The sequence below is a fragment of the Chrysemys picta genome, chromosome 11, assembly GCF_011386835.1.
Source record: "Chrysemys picta bellii isolate R12L10 chromosome 11, ASM1138683v2, whole genome shotgun sequence".
Classification (NCBI taxonomy): domain Eukaryota; kingdom Metazoa; phylum Chordata; order Testudines; family Emydidae; genus Chrysemys; species Chrysemys picta.
The window spans coordinates 73,822,295-73,842,759 of NC_088801.1; the positions used below are offsets into that span (position 1 = coordinate 73,822,295).

At 42.8% G+C, this 20,465-nt stretch overlaps 1 protein-coding gene across 3 annotated transcripts in view; it reads right to left on the reverse strand.

Moving 5' to 3' along the window:
• Window positions 1–20,465, reverse strand: part of IQCA1 (IQ motif containing with AAA domain 1) — a 151,365-nt gene that overhangs the window by 37,842 nt on the left and 93,058 nt on the right. For all 3 annotated transcript variants that reach the window (XM_042854528.2, XM_042854525.2, XM_008172583.3), the window contains exons 9-13: window positions 19,993–20,068; window positions 12,358–12,464; window positions 12,026–12,124; window positions 3,743–3,804; window positions 438–520 (exon numbers count right to left, since the gene is read on the reverse strand). In XM_042854528.2, coding sequence (XP_042710462.2) covers window positions 438–520; window positions 3,743–3,804; window positions 12,026–12,124; window positions 12,358–12,464; window positions 19,993–20,068 — 427 coding nt within the window. The remainder of the gene's footprint in view (window positions 1–437; window positions 521–3,742; window positions 3,805–12,025; window positions 12,125–12,357; window positions 12,465–19,992; window positions 20,069–20,465) is intronic.

Consider the following 20,465-nt stretch of genomic DNA (forward strand, 5'->3'; position numbering starts at 1 on the left):
GAACCTTGGAAGGTTTGCATGTTTCATTAGATAAAACATACAAACACTTGGATGCTCAAAGTCCAAATATCTTTGAACTGGAAATCTCCTAGGAAAAGGTTTTCCTGAAATCTGGACTGTAAATAACGTGAGAGCAGCTTCTTACAATATTTTGGTACTTCTCTTTCTGGCACCTGGCAAATTCAGGAATGATGAAGTAGTGGCATGCAAACATGTTTAAAAATGCAGAAAACAGACCCACATTTCAAATTAAAAAAAAAAAAGGGTTGAATTTATTCTGACTTGAGTTTTTGGTCAGCTGTTTCATTCAATCTATTTCATCCATTTTGTATAAGCAGCCAAACTACTGTAACCGGAGTTCACTATGGATGAAGTGTTCTCATAATATTCAAGATATTAGCTCTGATATGTAAGACATTTAAAAATGTATACATTACCAACATAATCAGAGAGTTTCACTGTCTTGGGCTTTATTAGTAATCCTCCTTCTACTAATTCCTCGTACAGAGAATCAATGGTCCTACAGACAAGAGACATAATTTCAGAAAATTCTAGAGGTCTGCAAAAACAGTCCAATCCGTCAGTAACAAAACTAAATGGAACATTTAGACATCTTTAGCTTTATAATATGTAATTTTTTACTGGAAGGTAAAATTGATTATCGCTGTCAATATTTAATCATTATTGACTTTTCTGTCTCATCTGTTATTTGTTCTCTTCCCCATTAAGTTACAGTCCTACACTTTTATTTCCTTATATACCACATGATTTCTTATAGCAGTCATGAATACCTGTTTCCAGGTGTTGAAGATCACTGACTCCTGTGGTAATCATTCATTAATATCAATTACTGAGAAATTCTTTTAAAATCCTAATAACAGCACATAACATTATGCTTCTGCAATTAGTAATTCATTAATTTTCCTGGAATTTAATCTCTTTCAATAGACCAATGTCCACTCCTTTAAGAACATCACATACTTTATTATACTGGATCAACCAATGGTCCACCTAGTTTGGTATTCTTCCTGATGGGGGCCAGAGCCAAATGTTGTAGAAGCAGGTGAGAAAAATCATGCAGTGGACAATTATGGAATAACATGCTCATTGAGGAAGTTTCTTCCTATCTCCTGTCAATTTGTGAGTGTCTTTTGCCCTAAGAAATGAGGATTTATACCCTTGAATTTTTTTTCTCTCTCTTTTTTGGTATCCTGCTAAACTCTTGGCCTCAATGCTATTTTGTGGCAATGAGATCTACAGACTAATTAAAATTGCTTTGAGGAAATAATTCTTTGCACACTGTATAAGTATATTGCCTTCCATTTTTATTGAAGGTCATCATCTAATATTTTGAGGGTAAGTAAGAATGCCTAACTTGACCTTCTTTAGATCTTTCATTATTTTGTATACCAACATCATCTCTTATTCATCTCGTCTTCAAGCTAAACAGTTCCAATCTGTTCAGTGTCTCATAAGGAAGTCTTTCCATGCCTCTAATAATTTTGGTTACCAGTCCTAACTGAGGCATTTCAGTACTACTAAAAGAATACAAATATTTAATAATAGGTATCAGTTGGCCAATAAAATCAATATACTTTTAATTTCATGTCTCATGTGTTTTCCAATAGACATTTCATTTACAAATTCTTATGTCCACACAGTGCATAATTAATACATAAGCAGTAATAAGGAAATTGCAAAATTTAATGTGCCTACAACATTAACGCTGCCAGTCTGGTTCTTGTTTTCATAGCTGAATGTATAACGTGATGATTTTTATGTTAGGTGCATATCACAAAATGTACAGCAGGTATAACGTGGACAAGATAGCACTGCTGTAAGAGCCATAACTTCTGCATTTCCTGCTTTATTATTTTAAATGTGCAAATTTAATGATGCATGAACTGCGTTTCCTCCATGTGGAAGTGTGTTATGCACAGTCCCTTCTATTGATTGAAGCTCCTGTGTTTCTCTACCATGTAACAACACACAAAGATAGACATGAGCCCCTCTTGGCTATTTCTGAAATGTTACCCCTTCTCCTGAACAGCAGGCAGGAGCAAGGTGTGAAACTTAAAGGCCAAAGAAACTACCACAACAAGCTAGCTACTACAAAGCGTATAATATAGTATTAAAATAATAGTCACTAATAGCACAGTATTATAATAATTACATATTTTCTGAGTAAGCCATGCCTGTTTGGTGTGGCACTCTGTCCCCCTCTAGAGGTGGGTAGGTCAAGTAGAGGTTGATTGTGCTTGCTACAGCCTTGGCTAAGAGAGTTGGGTCTTTTAGTTCAGGCAGTAGAGCCTCATGCATTAAGAACCAGAGGTCCCAAATTCAATCCTTGATGCTGCTGACCCACCCAGAGGCATCAGCATTACAGCTGTGTAAGTGTATGTTTATATATGTAAAAGTGCATATGCATTTACTTGATAGAGCTGTTATATGGTGTGAGAGGTCATCTTCCATACACTTCCATGAAATATTTCTTCAATACTTACTTATTTGGCTTAAGAGATTTTTACATTTGAAACCAAAATAAGACCCCCTTCTTGATCGATTGTATTGCAGTAGTGCCCAAAGGGTGGTGCTAAATCCTATACAAGTGAATGGGATTGGAGCACAATGCAAGGCACTTCTTTCCACCAGGTGCTGAGCATACTTGTCTCTACAGTGCTCTTGCACCCTGCTGCCCTAGGAGCGCCATCTGTCCCTGTTCCACGCTGCTACTAGATAAATTGGTGCTAGTTGTGATAACTCAGCATAGGTTTGTATTCTACGTACAAGTGAAAAATGGGCAGATTATCAGTAGATGTATCATGCGAATGTTGAAAATTCAGGTGTCAAAACATGGAATTCGCTCGAACCCCTCAAGTAAAATAAACTCTGCCCTCAGAACAGAAATATTTAACAAATTGTAAGGTGCCCTCAAGAATTTATGTTGGTCAGACAAGAAATACGACTGATCTATGACATGTACTTTTTACATGAGAAACAAAGGCTGCTTTATTGTGGTATTTCACTAGAGCTGGCTACAGCCTCTCTTCTCAGGGACTTTAAATTGGATGGAAAATCTGTAGACATCTGAGACGGCCAGGTGTTCCTGCACCTGCTGGTGAGGGGCTGGGGGAATAAAAGTAAAAGGGTCTTCATTAAAGAATTGGGCCCAAGAGCCTGCAAAGACTTACACGCATGCTGTTTATGCACTGAGTAGTCCTATTGGTGTCAATGAAGTCTGGCTGTTGAAGTACATGTATAAGTCTTTACAGGATCAGGGCCTTGGCTTGTACAAACTACTGAAAACAGTACAATTAAAGGGAAACACACACAGGTCATTATTGTACAATGTATACCATCAAAGCAGTATTTGTCTTGTAATGGGTAGCACTACAAACCTATCAGTCAAGAGGCAATGTGGCATTTACTGACAACACAGAAATGGATTTTTCTTTGAAATATTTCAGAGACTAAAATGAACATTTTGCAAATTCATGATGGGTTTGTTTTATTTTCTAGACATCTGTGGATATTTATAGCGGTTATTAAAATGGTTCTTTTTATTGTAGGGTTCCCTAGTTCCTACCTGCTGGCACGGGTAGGTTGAAATGTAAACCTACCAGTTCGGACACTGTCCTTTTGTAATGAAACAAAACGAAAAGGGGTTGGCAGTGTGGCAAATATAAAGGATACATAATTTCATCGTTATGTAACTCTTCGAGTGAACAGGTGCATTCTTTACCTGTCGGGAGTCAAATCTTTCTCCTTTTTCTTCTTCCCACTTTTCTTCCCTTTTTTCTTTTTCTGAGGACCATAAATGTAGACAGCAATTAATGACATAAGTAGCAGAATGCTATTGGAACTGAGATGAAGGCCAAAACTTGCTGATCCAACTTTAATAAACCTAAATATTTCAGCATTTGTATTTTCCACTATCTATGTACTTCTCCGTGGTCCTCACCACTGTAGTACCTGAGGAATAGATTGTATCCTTGCAGCACTCTGTGAGAATTACTATTCCCATTTACAGATGAGAAACTGAGGCACAAGGGAAACTAAGTGACTTGCCTAAGGTCCCAGAGAATGGCTGTGGCTGAGCCAGGAATTGAATCCAAGTCTCCTGAGTCCCAGATTAGTGCCCTAACCATTAATCTCCTTCCTACCTACTCTATGGCCTGGTCCACACTAACCCCCCACTTCGAACTATGGTACGCAAATTCAGCTATGTTAATAACATAGCTGAATTTGAAGTACCTTAGTTCGAACTTACCGCAGGTCCAGACGCGGCAGGCAGGCTCCCCCGTTGATGCTGTGTACTCCTCTCGCCGAGCTGGAGTACCGGCGTCGACAGCGAGCACTTCCGGGATCAATCCCAGAAGATCAATTGCTTACCGCCGGACCCGGAGGTAAGTGTAGACCTACCCTTTGTAATGCCTCAGGGAAGAAGTAGCATGAGGTCAGGATAACTAGAGCAGGTCTTCTCTTGGGATTTTCTGCACAGTAACTGAAGCATTATGAGAAGGCTACATATTGTGCAAATGGCTTCCTCACACATTGCAAAACCCCATGGAAAACAAATAAACACAAGTGTGGGAATCACATATGCTAGCACTCTCCATAGTCATTAGAAGTCACTAGACACAAATATACTTATGGATTTCAACACAACAATTAACTAAGGACAGCGCTTGGTTAATCCATGTGTGTAACACACAGTGGAGTTAGAGCTTGGTGTAGTAGGCCCAGTCCAGCAAAGCACTTAACCATGAGCTAATGTGATTAGTCATGTTGAGGTCAATGAGACGACTCCACACATTTAAAGCCAGGCATGAGCTTAAACGATTAGTTTCCTCCACCCTTGGGAAGAAGAGACTTTATAACCTCCTACTCATGCATTTATTTATTATTTTATTGAATTATTCACAAACCCTTATGCAGTGCTCCAGGGGTTGCACATTTAAAAAAAAATCCTATCTGGAAAATGCTATTGTTCCCGGGGTAAATCAGCAATGATTAGAAATGAATCCATTATAACTTTCCAAAGACTGGATCATACTTTAGACAATCTACTGCTTATATCATCTGTTGCTGTTCATAATACAATGTAAATAATCTAGACAAACCCAGAGCTATATAGATAAGAGACAATTGGAGAAAGCTAATATTTTTAATGGACCTGTATTAGAATAATACAAACATGTCCAAATATGCAGAATTATACCACAGACGTCTTTATGTAAATAGTCCGAGCAGTGTGGGGTGGTTTATAGGACAAGGAACATGTTCTACGTTAAACAAACATCTTTAGTGATGGCGTCAGAAAAGTATGTTTCACACTATAGTAGCAATTGGGAGATTGCAGAGATACTGGCTCTAGTGCAGGGGTGGGCACACTTTTTGGCCTGAGGGCCACATCGGGGGTCCGAAACTGTATGGAGGGCTGGGTAGGGAAGGCTGTGCCTCCCCAAACAGCCTAGCCCCCGTCCCCTATCTGCCCCCTCCCACTTCCCGCCCCCTGACTACCCCCCTCAGAACCCCTGACCCATCCAACTCCCCTGCTCCTTGTCCCCTGACTGCTCCCTCCTGCCCCCCCCGCCCTTAACTGCCCCCTCTGGGACCCCACCCCCTATCCAACACCCCCTGCTCCCTGTCCTATGACTGCCCAGATCCCTATCCACACCCCTGCCCCCTGGGACTCCCACGCCTATCCAACCGCTCCCTGTCTGCTGACTGCCCCCCAGAACCTCCTGCCCCTTATCCAACCCCCCTGCTCCCTGCCCCCTTACCATGCCGCTCAGAGCACCAGGACTGGCAGCCGCGCCGCCCGGCTGGAGCCAGCCATGCCGTCGCGCAGTCTAGAGCACCGGGGCAGGCCGGCGGCTCTCGCAGCCGCGCTGCCCGGCAGGAGCTCACAGCCCCGCCGCCCAGAGCGCTGGCACAGCAAGCTGAGGCTGCGGGGGCAGGGGGACAGCAGGGGAGGGGCCAGGGGCTAGCCTCCCCAGCCAAGAGCTCAAGGGCCGGGAAGGATGGTCCTGCGGGCCGGATGTGGCCCACGGGCCATAGTTTGCCCACCTCAGCTCTAGCAAGTTATTGCCAGTGCTTCTCTAGCATTGTTTCTTTATATTTTTTAGGAAGTTGGAAGAAATTATAACATCATGGGGATTTATTGGGAAGACAAGATGATTTTTTCTTTATGAAGACACTGAACATATGCTGAATTTATTGGCCAACTGGTAATTTCTTCAGGGCGTTTTCACCAGTAAACGAACTCAAAAACTTAAAAAAAAATTGTTATATGGAAAAAAATGTGTTTTCCTAATTGACATCAGTGTTTCTGGGAAATTTGGCAAGCACTGAGATAAGAGGAAATGTGAATTTTAGACTGTGGCTTTCCTACAAAATATACCTTACTGACAGCTGCTTTTCCTATATAGCAAATGCAAACAGGTTAATCACTTATGAAAACCTATTTGATTTTACCTTTTAAATGTGTCAGTCTATTCCATCCCCTAACCACTTTATAGGTGTCCCATTTATTCATGATTATTTTCCACTTTCTTGCATATCCTCTACTGTGTAATAAAACTGCATTTAGTTCTGGCTGATCTAATGGTGCCTCATCTCCATTCCTAAGTGGGGTGTGCACAGGGTTTTGTCTCTTTAATGTGTGATCACTAAACGGGTTTTGAGCAGTTCAGGTGTTGCTGTAAGCATATACAGAATCAGTTTGCAGCAGGATTCTAGAGCACAAGGTGGAGCAGATCTTAATAGAGTGTCTTGTAGACACTTTCCCTCCAAGTCAAAATTGCATTGACCACTTCCCCTTCATTTGCAATTGTACAACGTACCTGTGGCAGGTACATCAATTGCTTATGTGGACAAGTAGTATGGAGAAAGTACTTCATGCATATTTTTTAGCTCTCTTTTAAGTGCAGTTCAGGGCTTGGAAAAGAGGGGAGCATCACCATGTAACCAGCTCTCTCTCAACCATTTGCAAGTGTTTCATGGACTGCAACTGGACCCTAGATGGCAGGTGAAGAAGCTTCTTCTTCTCATGGAGGGCAGCATGGGAGCATGCTCACCGTCGTATTTGTACCATGTCATATTACACTAACTCTCAGGGGACATTAGAGAAGAAGGCAACTTTTTAAAAATGATAGCAGATTCTGAAATTAATCACAGCAGCTAATGTATCTCTTCTACAGATTGCAAATCATACAGCAATGGCCTTGTGCTACTGCACATTTCCGTAAGTAGTGCAGGGAACTGTATCTTCACAGCAATGTACCTAAGCACTAAGTATCCTAAGGCTATCTCTACACTGCCCCGCAGTTCAGACTACAGGGCTGCACCCCAAAGTGCTGTAACTCCCTTGTGTAGATGCTGCCAGTGCGAACTGAAAGGTTCCTAGTTTGTATGATGTAGTCCTGTCTGAAGGAGGATTACATTAATGGGAACTATGAACCTTTTAGTTCATGCCCACGATGACCACACTGGGCAGTTACAGTGCAGCACTTTGGTGTGCACTGCTGTTCACGCCCCTATAGTCTGAACTGCAAGGCAATGTAGACAAGCCCTTAGATGCCTCTCCTGTCTTTCTGGCTAATGCTACTGTCCTGCCACCCAATGTGTTATGTCAGAGATCAATTATGAAACCCTTTTATATTAGAACTATGATACAAGTAACACATGCACACACAATCTGAGCCATTTTCTTTCCTCGAAGTTTACAGTAGTTTCTTGCTCATTTTTCCCGATCTTTGCTCAATTAATTTGTGACAAATGTTTACAATAGTGGTAAGAATGGACTAACAGTGCCTAGAGAACATGACTAGCGAGGCATAAATGTCCATGAAATAAGAAAACCAAGGGGAGAAGGCAAAGCCAGGACTTGTGTAGCAGCAAGTGCGCTATGTTGGTGTAGAGGGCCAGATTCTGATGCCCTTATTCGCATTGAAAAGCACCTTCTTCCATGGTAGTCCCCATGACTACTAAGCAATTTCTAAATCTTGCCACTTTTTCTTACACAGTATCTCTAAAATCCTGCTTTTCTTTTCTGCCCATGCAGCCAAAGCCCTCGTTATTACTGCAACCTCCTCTTTCCTGGGCTTGACTGGCACACCTCAAGTCTATTTAGCATGGATTTTCAATAAGTCACTTTGGTGCTTCTGAAAATTTTACCCCTTGTTAAGGTCGTCAGATTACTAGGGCAGCTACATAGGGTGGGGCTATTAGAATCCTAATAATGACTCTTGCCTTCTCTCTACCAGCATTCCCAGCCTGCACCATCCACCGGTCAGCTTTTCTCTCAAACATCTCCACGGCTTTTCCCATGCTGCCCTGTATGCATGGGGCAAATTCCAGCCAGTATCTTCCTTTAAATCCATCCTTAAAACTCACCTCTGCCCTGCTGCTTACAAACCTAGTCTGCTCATCATGGCTGCACAGGTGACAAGGAGCAACTATGCCTCTTTTCCACCTCTAAACCCTCAATCCATTTAACTACCAAGCTGGATCAATTCTTCAAAAGATTCATTTGCGTGAATGTTGCATTCTCATCCCTACCCTCTGCTTGTTGGTGTGTCTAGCTTGTAAGCCCTTCAGGGGCCCAGGAACGATCTCTCTTCGGTGTTTGTACAGCACCCAGCACAACGGGGCCCGCAATCCTGATGAGAGCTTTTGGATATTACTTTAGTATAAATATTGAACAGTAATAAAATACTTTCATGGGACTGCTTATGGAGTAAGGTGCTGTTTAGCCTGAGTAAGGGTATCTGGGTCTGGCCCAGAATAAGAAGTGATTTGGCTTCTTACCCATCATGCCTGGCTGACTGATGTATTTTCATCACAGCCTAATGGCTAATATTCCAAAATCTAATCTGCCTGCCCTTTGGGTGTGAGGCAGCAAGTGAATATTTAGGATCCTTCTAAAACTACGGGGCCAAATGAAACCCTGGTGTAACTCCACTGATGGGATAAAATAGCCTGTTATCTTCTGGGGGAATGTAAGTGATTTTTGCTGATTTTTCTCTTAGAATGCGAAATGGTATTTAGAAGTCCTGAAATCAAAGGCAAGGCTCTGCTTGGAGGTAAACTGTGTGAACTAGGAGGGCTAACAGCTTCCTTCTGGATTTTAATGGGATGGCTGAAAGAATCAAACTTTTAAAATCCAAGGTCATGTTTAAGGGCACCTTTGCTGTAATGGGAAAAATATATATATTCAGCTAAACAGTTTTACAGTGAGAAACAGTCCGTTTCCTTACAATGGCCTTCCCAAGAGTTCAATCTCCATGGTGCTTACACATCTTAGCACATGGAACGCTGAGCTGCCTCAGAAAAGGGAATTCTGGGAAGGACGTATGTCAGGAGTGTTTCCTGATGGATCGAGAGATTTCCTTTTTCTAATTCTTAGCATTTTTTTTTACTTGTGACTACTTATTCTAATGTGCTACTACAGACTGCAATGGTGCTTTTGACCTGCACATCAGTTCCTAGTGTCTATTCCCTAGGGCCAAAGAGGAATAGCTCTAAGGTCTGTGGGCTTGCTGTGAATGGTAGTTGCAAAGCAAATAGAAAAAAAATCTTTCTAAAAGCTGCAGTAAGGATTCTCAAGAAATACGGCCTCACGAAAATGGAGCATGCCCCGACAAAAGAACATGAACTCTGCTTTTCAGTATTCTGCTTGACAGACATTATACTCACTGCCAACTTCCCACTGGTAACTGGACATAGAAACAAGGGTCTGTCTCTGTAATAGTTGTCTTGGGAATGCTGTTTGCAAGGCAGGTTAACCCCCTGGAAAAATTTGTTTTACATCTGGCATCACTTAGTCTTCACTGGCACCGTGAAATCTACTAACATTTCCTAGTTTGTATCACCTGCTTCAGAGGCCCTGGCTCCTCTAGGGAAAGGACTGGATGGGTCTGCCAACACTGGCCCTTGATCAAACAGAGCGTTACTATTGAATAATTAAGTACTCTTCATCAGCGAGTTGGCAAGCTGCTTCCTAACTGCTCCTAGTCTACACTATGCCCATTACAAATCCAAATTCTCAAAAACGCAGTCTAAGGTCCATATGCCTCACTACCGTGACTGAGTGTGTATGACCTAGGGGATATTGTGTACACAAATGAGAACTGAGGTGTCCATGCAACTATCCATTTTGTGTGCTGAGTCACTGTAACTGCACATGCATTTTTGTGCATTGCCTTCCTTCGCTTCAAAATTACCCTGACATTGTTTGAATTGGGTCCATATTGTATTCATATATCAATTTTCAAAGATGCCTCAACCTAGCTTTATTAAATTGCCCTTGTCATTTTTTTGGTCAGGTGCAAAGAGCATTCTAAATTTCTAAAAGGGCTGAGATCTAACTAGAAGTACTGCGGATGAAGGTATTGGCCTGCACAAACAATTCCAAGAGTGAAACGTCAGCACAAGCTTAGGGTTTGCTATTTGCCTTTAGCGTTTTAAATTGAAATGCTGATTCCATCTGGAAATGCCGAATGCCTGCTGTACAAATGTTTGGAATTTAAATCCTTGGGTAAAATAAAAGTGCACATTCAATTCAAAGGAACATGCAGGTGTGGAGTTCTCTGCACGCTGTAATGCTGTGAAACTAGATGTAAACAGTGTATGTCAGCACTCAAGTTGTGCTAGAACACTTCAGAATGCTGTTCTGGTACTTTTTTAGGAGCTGGAATGGTGTTCTGGCACTTCCCATGGGTCTGGGCCAGGCAGCACCTTTCCCTCCTCAGCTGCAGCATGACAGGCCATCAGGTGCCATTGGCAGGCCCAAACGGGGTGCTGGACAGTGGGTCAGCGGAAGGAGCTGGGGACACTACAGCCAGGAGTGGGCAAAGGAGCATAGAAGTGAGGTGGGAGATGTCGGGAGCCGAGTATCAGGGCCGCCCAGACAGCAGAACCCCCCATGGGGAGCAGGTAGGGTGACCAGACAGCAAGTGTGAAAAATCGGAACAGGGGGCGGGGGGGTAATAGGAGCCTATATAAGAAAAATACCCCAAAATTGGGACTGTCCCTATAAAATCAGGACATCTGGTCACCCTAGGAGCAGGAGTCAGGCAGAGCTAGGAGAGGTGGGGGCAGGACAACTGCAGGGAATCAGTCTCATACTCCACTGGACCTGGACCTCTCCCAGCTCCCCCCATTGCCTTCCTCCTAGCTCCCTCTGCTCCCTCCTGGGGCCTCCCACTGCCCTGCATTCCAGCACTTCTTTTTTTTAGGACTCCAGCACTGCTATATTGGCTGCGTTTTAATGGGTCAAATACACTAAAGTAATTTATGCCGCTAACTTATTTCCTTTTCCTAAATAAATGTGGTTTAATTGCATTAAATTCTTCAGTGGTGAGCAGAATACATTTAAATAATATTTACCAAAATGCACACATTTGTGTGTCAGTCAGTTCAGATACTTGAATGATTAGACCAAGATTTTCAAAAGTGACTAGTGATTTTGGTTGTCTTGGTTTTTGGGTGTCCCTTTGGAGACAACTTAAAGGGACCTGCTTTTTGAATGGAGGATACTCAGTCCATGGAAAATCTACTAGCTCCCAGTCCCATGCCTTAATTACAAGACCATCATATTAATCTGGATCAAGCAGGCTCAGAATATATGGTCCGATTTTCAAAAGTGCAGAGCACCCTCCACTTCCGTTGGCTTCAGCTGGAGCTGTGGTTTCAGAGTACTCTTGAAAATCAGATCAATATTGTGGGGTTGTTCCCTCAGAATGGTTTGCCTGGCCCTAAAACATAAATTAAAATAAAAAGTCTAAGGGTTGGTCAACACTGAAATCTAAAAAAACTACAAAGAACACAAAACAAAACAAAACCGCTTAAGAAATCCGCTTACACATGAGGTGGTTTTGACCTCTTGTGACCTAAGATTCACCAAACACTCACAGAGGGAGTTTCGCTATTGACTTTAATGGGGGTAGGATTTCTTCCTTGGTATTTAGGGGTAGAGAATTGTGATGCATGCTGGCTTTCCATTCCTTGCTGCACTCACCTTCTTTCCACCTTTTTTCCCCTTTTTTCGTTTTTTCTCCTTCTCTCTGTCCACTGCCAGTTTCAGATTCTTCAGTTCCTGTCGCATCAGCTCATCAACCTATTCAGACAGGCACAGGGTTGAATTTTTTTCTTAGTTTTTCCATGCTGTAGCCATACACCCAAAATCACTCTGCACACAAATATTCAGCCAAACATTTAAGGAAAAGCATGGCTAGGGCAGCTCCGAATGGAGGCAAGGTCTAGATGCCAGGGCCAGTTCTTACCACCATAGAGAAACCCATGTCGGCAAGAACCATTCTTATAAATATCCTGTTATTATTGTAAGCACACCTGCACTCTGATCTCCTCCTCCACTTCTTTCCGCTTCTCCTCTTTGATCAATTCTGGGTCATACTCCTGGGGGAAATTCCATCGCTCATCTCTGTTCTGCCAAACGTCTGTTATCCAAAAGCAAAGAAAGCGGGCAAAAAGTTATAGGAGACATTGTTTTTCTAGATGTTGTTGAAAAAAACAGGATAGTTGAAATTATTAATTGTATGTAAGTAGCAGACCCTAGAGACCCCAAGCAAGATCAGAGCACTATTGTGCTAGGCTATGTGAAACTCAAGGTTAACCTTCTTTGCCTTGTATTGTAGTTTGGTATTGGATTTCAGGGGGATAGTAATGGATATTGAGGTTGTCACTTTCAGGTTGCAAGTCCTAACCCGTAGAGCATCACTGCTTGTGTTTTTCACTTGCAACCTTAAGGAGTAATGATATAAAATGAGTTCAACCATGTCACCGTACTTTGGAATCCCTCCACTGACTCCCTCTTGCTTCCTGTATCAAATTTTAAACTAGTCATGGGGAAGTCACAAAAATAGATCCTACGCAAGGAGCATACAGACTAAAAGACTGACACAGAAAAGATAAAGCAAGCTGTGGGACCAGAGGCATGGGTTAATTTTAAACATTAACTCCTCCTCATCCTCATTCTCCCTTGCCCAGTTATATAATACAATGTTGCATTAAATACAATAGAATGAGAGGGCATTTGACTGATGTGGGATAACATTTGTGCCTCACAGGCTATGTCTACACTACCGCGGTAAGTCGACCTATGCTACGCAACTCTAGCTACGTGAATAATGTAGCTGGAGTCGACGTACCTTAGGTTGAGTTACTGTGGGGTCTACACTGTGAGGGGTAGATGGGAGAAAAGCTCCCGTCGACTTACCTTACTCTTCTAATGGGGGTAGAGTACAGGGGTCAACTGGAGAGCGATCTGCTGTTGATTTGGTGGGTCTTTACTAGACCCGCTAAATTGACTGCTGGTGGATCGATCTCAGAGTGTCGATCCCCTCTGCAGTGTTGGCCTGCCCACAGAAGAAGTGAGATTTGGGAGTAATTTGAATGAAGACGAGGTGTGGGCCTGGACTACTGGCTTGGGAAGCCATTCCACACATAAGGGACGGCACAGAAGAAGGCATGAAGATGGGAGTGTGAGATGGAGGGGGCAGTGAGGCTGGCATCATTGGTGGGGCAAAGGGGAACGAGATAAAAATAGGATCCAGCACATACAGCTGTGCAGAACTTTGAAGGTGAGGGCAAGAAGTTTAAACTTTATATAGTAGGCAAGGGGGAGGCAGTGGAGGGATTCCAAAAAAGAGTCACATAGTCCAGCGGATATTACATCACTACTCTTTAATGTTGCATGGGCCAAACACGAGCAATAAGCAGACTACATTTCAGGGAAGGAATGTGAGAAGTGCAAGTCTATGGCAAAATTTCTGTTTATGATAAAGTACCCAATGAAAAGTACTCTCTTGCATCTGAAGAAGTGAGGTTCTTACCCACGAAAAGTACTCTCTTGCATCTGAAGAAGTGAGGTTCTTACCCACGAAAGCTTATGCTCCCAGTACTTCTGTTAGTCTCAAAGGTGCCACAGGACCCTCTGTTGCTCCATACCTCAAGTTTCCCTACATTCCAAACCCTGATAGTATCTTTATAATGATCTCCAGCATTATGCACTGATTCAGTTTCCAGATGATTTAAAATTACAGTTTTCTACCTTAAAACATAGACTCCTTTATGAAGCTGCTTTTCATGGACTACTCTTTTCACTACCCTCTGCAGTGTCTAAGACACTATAAACTGAGAAAGATATTCATAGCACTCACAGGAGATCATGGAAGGTTTAGTCTAGTTAATATAATACATGCTGCTATCTACTGCTGCTGATAATTCTCCTGGATTCCAATTATGTGCAAAGTTTGTGTGGTTTTACACATAGGACTCTTCACCTACAAAAACTATTTCCTAATTTTATAACTAAAAATGGTAACAATTAAGGAGGACAGTGGATTTTTGGTAACGAGGAAAGGAACACAAAGGTATAGACGTCAATTTCTTTAAATGACTCCAGGCCTGTCAAATAACATGACAGATGCCACATAATATTTCAACAGGAAAGGTTGACTTGCCCTAGTTAGAAGGCACGTCCCCCAGGGTTACCCTAGTTTGGAATTTCAGCCTTGGGGAAAGGGGAAATTACATAGAAGAGATGTGAATTTTTAAACACTTTCCTGGCTGGGTCAACAGGTTGCAAGTGCTATGTTTTCACAGGAGCGTTAAGCTTTAGGTATTTATTTTTCATAAACTGAGCCGCACTTTTTATTTTATTTTTCATAATTGTTTGTCATTCTGTGCATGGATTAGTGGGTAATAGGCTCTCCAGACAAATCAGTGACCACCTCCTTCCTGCACCTTAGCCAATAGGCTTTATCGATATTACTTGGCAATTGGCTCACTGAGGACTAAATTAGTCACTAGGTTAGAGGTCTCTAATTTTAGAAGATAGATCAATAGCTTGTAGATGTTAGATGCGATGTTATTTTTTTCTAGATCAAAAAAATGTTTCCAAGTTCTTTTTAAAGCAAGGTCAGAAGGTTAAGGACATGATGTTTTCACTGAAAAGTGCATGGTGTTCAATTACATATAGGGTCTTTAACTATGGGAGTGTGTGCATGTTTTTGTGAAATGCCGTTGAATCACCTCTTTTTGAAATGCATATCGCTTTCTCTAGATTCATCCTTTTTCTCTATCTCTACATGGCTGCTAGCAGGCTGCCCTTTGGGCTAACACGGCTGTCAGCATCAGCACTTACAGTGCACTTGCTTTTAATGTGGAAAACATTATTTAGTGTTCATATTTTAATTGTAGAGAGCAGCCGGTGATCAATACAGGGGGATGCGTAATCGTCACACTCACATGGAAACTTTCAACCGCTTGGTGACAGGGTTTGAGATCTTTCAACGTAAGAGAAACATGAAGTCATGTCACCACAGCGTACAGCACTGTCAAACACATAGGAAGCATGGTCCAATGATTATAGGACTGGGCTGGGCTACAGGAGACCCAGATTCAATCCTGCTCTGCCACAAACATCCTGTGTGACCTTGGGCAAGTCATTTAGCCTGTCTGTTCTCTGTAAAATGAAGGTAATAGCCCTGCCCTACAAGGGTCTTGTGAGGATAAATACATTAAAAATATGAGGTGCTCAGTGATAGGGGCCATATAAGTACCTTTAGTAGGTAGAATATCACAAGAACAAATTATTGCTTGTGCCACAACTTGAAGTTGTGCAAGTAGTGCATTCACAGTGTTCTGGAAGAGGTTGCTTTCCTCTTACTACAGCATAAGGGGAGATTACATATATACATGGTGGGTGTGTGTGTGTGTGTGTGTGTGTGTGTAAAATGTGTTTTAAGTGGATGCCATCGCTTACAGTTAAGGTTCCCTAAACATTTCCATTGTAAGCATCAGCTTTTGGTCACTCCGAATAATTCTTACTTATTAGACTGAAAATTTCTAGGCTTATTCACTGGTAAAGATGAGGTTTTCCTCAAAATTTCTATAGACAATAGTTAAGCACTTTCAAGCAAGGGGAGAGTGGAAAAAAATCCAATATTCAAAAATTGTGACATTTTCAGAGTCACTCTACCATCTATCCGATTTGATTCTTGAGATTTTGAAAAATTGTGCCTCACATGTGAGCAGTACATTTTTGGCTAGTGGTAATTTAAATGAGAATTGCAGAGCATACTAAGTGAAGGTAGAGTACGTTATGCATACCTGTAGACGGATATAGCTATATAATAAACTATACTGAATCATAGAATCATAGAATAGAATTGTAGGACTGGAAGGGACCTCAAGAGGTCATCTAATCCAGGCCCCTGCATTCATGGCAGGATTAAGTATTATCTAGACCAGAGATGGGCAAACTACGGCCCGTGGGCCACATCCGGCCCGCGGGACCCTCCTACCCAACCCCTGAACTCCTGCCCCAGGAGGCTAGCCCCAGCCCCTCCCCTGCAGTTCCTCCTCCCCTGTAGCCTCAGCTCGCTGTGCTGCCGGTGCAATGCTCTGGGCGGCGGGGCTGTGAGCTCCTGGGGCAGCGCAGCTGCAGAGCCCAGCCTGACCCAGTGCTCTGTGCTGTGCAGTGGCATGGCTGGCTCCAGCCGGACAGTGCGGCTGCCTGTCCTGGCGCTCTTGGCGGCGCGGCTGTAGCGCCGCCAGCCACCGGTGCTCCAGGCAGTGCGGTGAGGGAGGGGAGTGGTGGTGGTGGGGGGTTGGATTGAGGGCAGGGGAGTTCAGGGTGGTGGTCAGGGGGCGGGGGTGTGGATAGGGGTCGGGGCAGTCAGAGGGTGGGGCACAGGGGGGTTGAATGGGGGCAGAGGTCTCAGGGGGCAGTCAGGAAGGAGGGGGGGTTGGATTGGGTGGTGGGGGGCAGTCAGGGAACAGGGGGGGTTGGATGGGGCATGAGTCCCGGAGCGGGGGCTGTTGGGGGTGAGAAGCAGGAAGGGTGAGAGAGGGGGCGGGGGCAGGCCATGCCTGGCTGTTTGGGGAGGCACAGCCTCCACTAACCAGCCCTCCATACAATTTTGGAAACCCGATGAGGCCCTCAGGCCAAAAAGTTTGCCCGCCCATGATCTAGACCATCCCTGACTGGTGTTTGTGAAGGTTAGTTGTGAATGAGGTGGGGGATGTGTAGTTTGTAGAAATTAATAATTTATTGAAAAGCAGTGAAATGTGCATGATCAGAACCAGAATATTGGTTCAGATAGTCTCAATCCACAAGTGGCAAAGATAAAAGAAGTGTGGCAAAGCTTAACAGCTCTGGATATTTTACTGTGATTACGTTAATCTTGGACACTCCCATAGCTATCCTTTGAATTTCATTGAGTTACTGTTCTCTCCCTAAGGATTTCTGGATGTGCTACATATTGGTTAAATCTGAATCCCAGGCTGTAGTTTCAATTTACCCCAAATGGATTCTTGCAGTGTCTCTTGCCTACACAAGCTCATTGTTAAGTGTTCCTGGAGGCATTTTCAGTGCATAGGGTCGTCACAATGTGTCATATAATTTATCAAGAGTCTAAACCTGCATATTTGGAACCCCTACAAGTGTATCCTGTTAGGGAGGATTTAAGAAGGAACATACCTTGGCTACACATACAATTTATGGCAACATGTACACATCTGTTTTCAGTTACACTTTTGACAATTAACTTGCCCCTATCAGCTCTCAAGCAGAAGTAATAATAAATGGATATTTCTTTGAAAGGGCTAGCTGTGAGATTTGGGAAGTCTCTCCCCCGCACATCCCACCCATATCATGGAGTCAGTACTCTTAACCCGCCCATGCATATTAACCTAAATATTTTAAATGATTTAACTCCTCCCTCGCCCCTCCAGGGATGCACACACCACTTACAAAGGTATGTGAATGGAGCATGCCATTTTGTATTTCTTACCTTTTACATTTGTAGCTGAGCAATTTTTTCAGTACAGCTGTAGACAATCAATATACACAATTTCGGAGGGATTAACAGGTAGTATTTGGGGCAGCGTGGAGCTGCGTTGCCCCAGAAGGAGTTCCAGGACACCTTCTGGCTCTCAGGGGTCATTAACGGAGTACCGTGCATCCCATCCCATCTTCTCCCTGCCCCTTATGCAGAGGCTGGTGTCAACAACGCTGCTAGCCCTGAGTGCAAGGATTCCCATTGTTGTTAGCAGGATGGGGAGACACTTCTTGTGTCCTCTGCCTCCATTTTGTGCCTATGCAAGGACAAGACCCAAAGTGGCCCCAAACATGCTTAGCAGCACACACAAAACACTCCTTGCAAGTTAAGGAGCAATTTCTTTGGTTCTCACATCTGTGCATCTCCTGTTGATTTCAGTGGGAGCTGTATGTGTGCATTCGAGGGCTTTGAGCCCTCCTTTGATTCTTACCATGAAGCAACTCTCCATGATTTATAATTTACAAGAGAAATTCCACGAGTTAACAAAGTAGAGGCCGGGCAGTACTCTGCTGATTACAACTCATTTTCAAATTGATAACTTCTTTTCCCCACGGCTGACCCGAGGCAACTCAATGTGAGTGATTGCATAACAACAAAGGATTTCAGGCGAGGAATTTAGCAAGTCAGTAACACTGTAGAGTGTTAAGAAGAAATGATTTAAAAAAATAACTTTCTCATAATGAACCTAGGCACGGAAGTAGTGACAGCGAAACTCAAAACCTTTACTTCAGAGTTTGGTCTCAAGCGTTCCAAGGTCAGATACTTGTCGCTTATTTGCACCTTTGAGGCCTTACACTACGGCTCATGAACCATGTTTTCTATTCAGCCTCTTACCTCAAGAGACACTTGATCCTCCTGGTTGGAGGAGTCTTGGGGTATGTCTGCAAAGCAAAGAAAAACCTGCATCTGGCCTAAGCTAGCTGACTTGGGCTCACTGGGCTTGGGCTGCAGGGCTGTTTCATTGCTGTGTAGACTTCTTGTCTTGGGCTGGCACCCAGGCTCTAGGAACCAGCGGGGTGGGAGTGTCCCAAAGGTTGGATTTTAACCAGAGCCCAGAAGTCTATGCAGCAATGAAACAGCCGTGCAGCCCAAGTCCCACGAGCCTGAGTTGGCTGGCCAGCTACGGTTTTTTCTTTGCTGTGTAGACATACTCTTGGTAGCTCCGTTGAGTAGTTAGGGTATGGACTGCAGAGCTTTGGATAGGGAAGAGGGGAAAAGGGGACAAGTGTGGAGCAGGGGGAGAACAGAGCTGGTTGAAAATTTTTGAAAAATACTGGAAAATTTCAAACTCTCTCTTTTTTAATCAAAAATGTTGTTGAAAGTTTTCATTTACCAAAAGCAGAGTTTTCTGTAAACAAAACACTTCAATGTCAGTTTGACTAATTGTTTTGACTTTAAAAAAGTGGCAAAAAATCTTTGCAGGAAGCACAAACATTTAAATCAACTACTTTAAAAAAAAATCTTCATTTTGAAAAGCTCTCTTTCTACAGCCAATCTTTTCATTCAGAAAATGCTGACCAACTCTAGTGGTGTGTATCAACAGCCTTGGCAATGAATGAGAGGGCAAAGAGGGTAAGAAATTTAAGGAATGTAGTTGTAACCTCAACTGCTAGATAGAACTTTCCATTTAGTGGCCAGTCAATACTATATATAAGCACAGGTGATTTTTCTGAAATAAAAATAACAAAAAATTAAAGCACTTACAGATGCACTACCAATACTTTGGGCCAGATTCTGCCACCTTTCCTCGCACTGAATAGCACTTCACTTTAATAACCGTCCCCTTGAAATCAAAGCGTCTAGTCACAGAGTATGGCCCTGATATTGCACCTATTGTAAGAGCAACTGCTTTGACTGCATACTATCAGCTGTCTGATTGGAGCCAAAGACCTGAGGAAGGGTATTGGAATCTGGTCCTTGCTTTATGATGTCCTAATATTACCAGTAAGGTCAAAAATCAATTACAGGTGCAGGAGGAATCGCCTTCCAAATTTTACTTTGTCTAAAGCATGCACTTCTGTAATGTTCCATACTTTAGTTTGATGTTACATGGATGGCATCCAATCTAAGTTTAATTAGAAGAATGCTCCAACTATGATTATTATCTCCCTCTACTGACCTTTGTATTGGTTGTTTCCTTCCTCCATTATAGGGAGGAAATTACTAGGAGCCATTTTCCAGCCTTCTTCTTCTTCCTGTGTGAAGAAAATATAGAATATCATTGTATTAATCACCAAATAGACAGCCATTAAAAAGACAGGGTCACAGTATAATGAAAAATGGATCAGCTGTAGTTTTAATTCACAAGTGATTATCAAAAAGTTATTTGGTGAAAATTGTTGGATGAGACCCCCGAACTAAATCATATTTTTCAAACTGATCATATGGTTGGACTTCATCCACAGAGATTGGGGTAGTTCGTGTTCAAAACCAGTTGGGTCACCTTAATTTAAAAGTTGTTAAACTCACTTGCTTTTGTAATGTAGATGGGACCTTTGAGCATGGCAATCTATTTACCTTCCAATCATTCTTCTTCTTCACCTTGTAGCCACAACGTGCTAAGCACTTTGGTGTCATGAAATAAGGATTGTG